At 40.5% G+C, this 4,606-nt stretch overlaps 1 protein-coding gene across 1 annotated transcript in view; it reads left to right on the plus strand.

Annotated features, from left to right (window-relative positions):
- LOC101857520 (receptor-type tyrosine-protein phosphatase H) overlaps window positions 1–4,606 on the plus strand; it is a gene marked incomplete at its 5' end in the record, with an annotated part of 52,076 nt that overhangs the window by 45,019 nt on the left and 2,451 nt on the right. The window contains 2 exon segments of the mRNA XM_013088884.2: window positions 236–388; window positions 1,648–1,799. Of these exon segments, the coding sequence (XP_012944338.1) occupies window positions 236–388; window positions 1,648–1,799 (305 nt within the window).

Here is a 4,606-nt window from a genome sequence, read left to right on the forward strand (position 1 = left end):
GAGAGAGAGAGAGAGAGAGAGAGAGAGGTGGGCATAGACAGAGACACTTAGTGGGGAGGGGGGGGAGAAAATAATGGGAAAGAAAACCAAATACAGAGCAAGTACAGAGGTACCTTCATAATTACACGTAAATTGTATTCTCATTGGATTTTAAAATTGTATTGCACTATTGTTGTACTTAAATCCACACGCATTTAATGTTGTCATACTTTCCTTTGTCGCCTCCTCTCCCTAGCGCACAGGCATGATGAAAGAGAAAGTCGCTCGTTACTTTCCAGACGAGGAGGAATCCAAGTCAATTCGGTACGGCCAGATTCTGGTGAACCGGACAGGCCGAGCGGAGAATAGAAGTTGGGAGATTCGGACTCTCAAACTTGTCCACATCAAGGTTAGACGAGTCGCCTCACTTCTTTTTAGTTATTGCAAGAATAGACTTGAATTATAATACACCAGACCAGAAGTTGTTTTGGTGATGTTCTTTTTAAACAGTTTTACGGTGCTCGTAATATAAACTGCATACGGTCACATGAGCGCTCGGGACACATTAAACCTTTTCAGTTTAGTAGGGGTTAATTTTGAATTTTGCCCGAGTGGCGGCCGAAGTCTACTCTTGTCAAATTTGGACCACCTTGGAACCTTTATAGTGCTCAACTTCCCTCGGGACTGCCAAGATTTTTCGCTCTTGTCCGAGAAGGCTAAGTGTAGATCTTTCCTACGGGAAAATCAGAGGTGTGGCTGAAAGACAGCAGTAAGAAGGCACCAAGAAGTAGCAGTAGAAAGGCTGCAGAAAGAGTCAGGAGCCCAGAGGAGCGGGCAAAGGAGGCTAGGGGGGTGGGGGCAGAAAGTGGAGACGAATGCAGACGACAGAACATTGCTAGAGAGCAGGAAAAGAGGTGAAAAGAGACAACTTTATAGAAGAAGAAAATTCCGTCGCTATCAGGATTGGAACCCGGGACCTATTGAATAAAAGACGAACACCTGAACCTCTCGGACACGAGAGCCCCCAAGGAAGAGGATGGAATCGTTTTAATAAGAAAGAATAACACTCGAACAGTTGTGCGAGGAAATGCATGTCAGAAATCAGATATTTACTTTGGGGGGGCTGCCTTCCCTTTTTCCTTCACTCATCGAACCAAGTGCTCTGCTTTCGAAATTGCCTATTTGGGTGCAGCAGACCCTTGAAGTGAAAACAAACAGCAAAACAAAGTAAAAACGAAGTAAAACAAAGTGTCGGCCAGCTGTAGAAATATATTTATTTGCCCAAAATTTTGAAATCTATTTTTATTGCAGTTTCTTACTATGTGATGTCGGTTGCATGTGCTCTAGAAGTATTTTGTCGGGAATTCAAATCTTAAATGTCAAAAGAAAGCATGAAAAATGCATAATGTAGGTACAGGTTTTTAGAAGAGTGAAAAAGTTGTTATTTTTCCCTCTCTTCTGTAAAAATCTTAAACTGTCTGTGCTTAGTACATTTTTACAACTTGCCGACGAAAACAAAAGTAAATGAATAGATAAAAGAATTAATAAATAAGTATATGAATGAATAGATGAATGAACGAATGAATGAATGAATGAATGAAAAAGAAGAAAGAAACGGAAAAAGAACACACAAACAAAACTATTCAAAATGCTCTTCTGCATGTACAGGAGAAGAAGAGCCGGTTCGTGAAACATTTCTTCTTCCGCGGCTGGACGGACCACGAGGCAGACATCCAGCCCTCCGAGCTGGTGGACTTTGTGGAAGTGGTCAGTGCCGAGATCGGGAGTCCTCCTACAGCACCTCTACTTGTCCACTGCAGGTGGGTCATTTGATGGGATGGGATACGGGTCTACGCATAGAGTTAGAGCATTGCATAAGTGGATATGCTCTATATAAATGCAATCCATTGTTATTTATTACTTATTTTGGTGTAGGGTTGTTGTTGTTTTTTTAAATTGGTTTTGTTTTGTTTTGTTTTGTTTTCGTTAGTTTGTTTGTTTGTTGTTTTTTTTGCACCCATCGACACAATTTAAATCATAATTAGGACGCAGGCTTCCGACCCTGCTTGTTAGGACCACTCCGGGCTGAGAGGGATACAGCATCCTAGCCTAGTAGAAAGACCATTATACATGTACTCGATACACATTTCCCCCAACCCCCACACACCTCTATACGCTTTTATACTTGTACTCTGAGCGTATAGCCCCACGCCCAACCACTCGATAATACTGTCCCCGTCGTTTTATGCAAGAAAAATTATGAAATTATGCAAACTGATCCCCCCAAAAAGTGAAATTATGCGATTCTCTTAATTCTAACAAAGAATGATAAAGGGAAATAATTTTAAAAAATATGCAAAAAATGATCAAATTTTGCTTAAAATATGCGGGGTGCATAAAACCACGGGGACAGAAAATAGAACTCTGGTTTCCTGAGAGCGACATGGACACTCCTCACCGCTACGCCACAGACACAGAGAAGCCGGTAAGGTCTGCTTGTGCCTTCCCTTCGGAACTTACTTGACCTACTTAACTACTCCCCATAACACCAAGAACAGACAGATGTTATAGAATATCATCATTCGTACCGGAGATGGCTAGTGATTACTTTTTGGTCTCCGTTCGTACCAACTGCAGTGAGGTTACTGAACACACAGTGCTACACATGAAACAGAGAGAGAGAGAGAGAGAGAGAGAGAGAGAGAGAGAGAGAGAGAGAGAGAGAGAGAGAGAGAGAGAGAGAACTCAATTAAGAGACAATCTGAGGAAGGGTGAGAGATGAGTTAATTTAATATCTATCTAATTTATTTATTGCTTACTTATTTATTCATTTATTTATTTATTTTTCACTCTCCACAGACCTGTCAAGGTCCGGGATTTTCGTGAGAGACTTGTTGCTCTCCACAACGACAACAACGCTTTGCTGAATAAGCAGTACATGGTCAGTGTGTGAAAGTGTTGTGTCAGATTCTCCACACAAGACAAACTCTGCTTAACAAAATGAAAAGAAGAAAATACAAATTTTGGTCATTATTATAAGGCGCTACCAGACCATTAAAATGAATTTAGTGGGTGGTTGGCGGGTGTTCTGGTGTGGTTTGCTCCTTCTTTATTCCTCCCCCTTCTTTTTTATGTTTGTTACTCTCTTGTAACACCTCTAATCTTCGGCATTTATATTATGACTTTATTGTGTTGCAAGTGCCGTAAAACACTTACTAAAACTAAAATAACTAAAATGAATTTACTGGAAGGAAATGTGTGGGGCAAAAGGGCCAGGGGTGAACAAAGGACAAAGCGGACAGATAACATGGATTGTCCCAAATAATAATAAGACAGAGTGTATAACTGCAGCTAGCGACCGTACGTACAGGCGGTCATTGCACGCCAACCTCTAAGACACAGATAACTTCTCCAGGCACCCAGGTATATTTAGATGTTGCCACCCACTGTATGAAAGATCACCAAGGAGCATTGGATTTTAAGTAATCACCTAATAACACACTTGGTCCATAATCTGGAAGTCCGCCAGTTTTGATCCCATAAAGGAACCCAAACCACTATACTTTCAGGAAAGTTTTAAAGGTGATATGTTTTTTTTTCTTTCTATCCAAACCGCACATACCTTTTCTGGGTTCAACCTGAGCTGGCCTTCGTAGGCAGGATCGAAGAGGCCTGCCTCCTAAAAAGTATAAATTACATCTAAGGTGGCGTAAAACACCTACGCTTTATTTTATTTTGTTTGGATGAAAGGGGCGAAGAACATCAGCAAAACTAAGCAGCCCGATTCAATGAATGTGGGTACTACCGTTAGGGTACGCCTCATATCAATACTAGAATATCATTATTATTGCGCAAGGTGTGGGAAAACGATCAGGAATAGACAAATACAGTTTCTGAGATACGTGAATTGACATAAAGACCTTGAACACATAGCTCTCATTGACAAAACTGAAGGCAAACCAAGCAGTAGTAGACCATGAGCAACCTACCTAGAAAGATGAAACTGGTCGGTTACTGGGATAGATCAGGACAGTGTAGCTTTCTTTTCTTTTCTTTTTTTTTACCCCTGCCCAATTCTATCATCTGGCGTTTTTGTGTTTAGTAGTAACAACAAAATGTGCAGCATTCTGGATTTTGACGTTAGCTGTTAGTCTAAAAATAAACAAACAGGAGAATATTTTAAATATATAGAAAGTTGAAAGAAAGAAAGAAAAGAGAGAGAGAAAGAAAGAAAGACAGAGAGAAAGAAAGAAATATTTTACTTCACTTTTATAAAGTTTATTGGTAAATTACACTTCAAAGTGTTACCATAGCCCCAACTGGAGATGGTTACAACAACTGGTAGGGTAGTGTAGTTTTATTTAGAACATCCGAGCAAAAGAAAAGATAGAGAACCGGGGCCGCCGATGTCCCTCGTAGCTCTGGCACTTGATGAGGACGATCGGAAAACGTGGGCGTTGTCATGATATATTTTGATTTAGAGAAGAATCTTTTCTTTTCTTTTTTTCCCTTTTTCATCCATGGCGTAATTTTGGTTGTAATTTGTATTCTTTAATTTTGCGATGGTGTAGCATGCGCTCTTGTGTTTGATTGTGTGTATATGTGTGTGTGTGTGTGTGTGTGTGTG

This window comes from Aplysia californica, unplaced genomic scaffold (genome assembly GCF_000002075.1).
Source record: "Aplysia californica isolate F4 #8 unplaced genomic scaffold, AplCal3.0 scaffold00825, whole genome shotgun sequence".
In the NCBI taxonomy this organism is placed as follows: Eukaryota; Metazoa; Mollusca; class Gastropoda; order Aplysiida; family Aplysiidae; genus Aplysia; species Aplysia californica.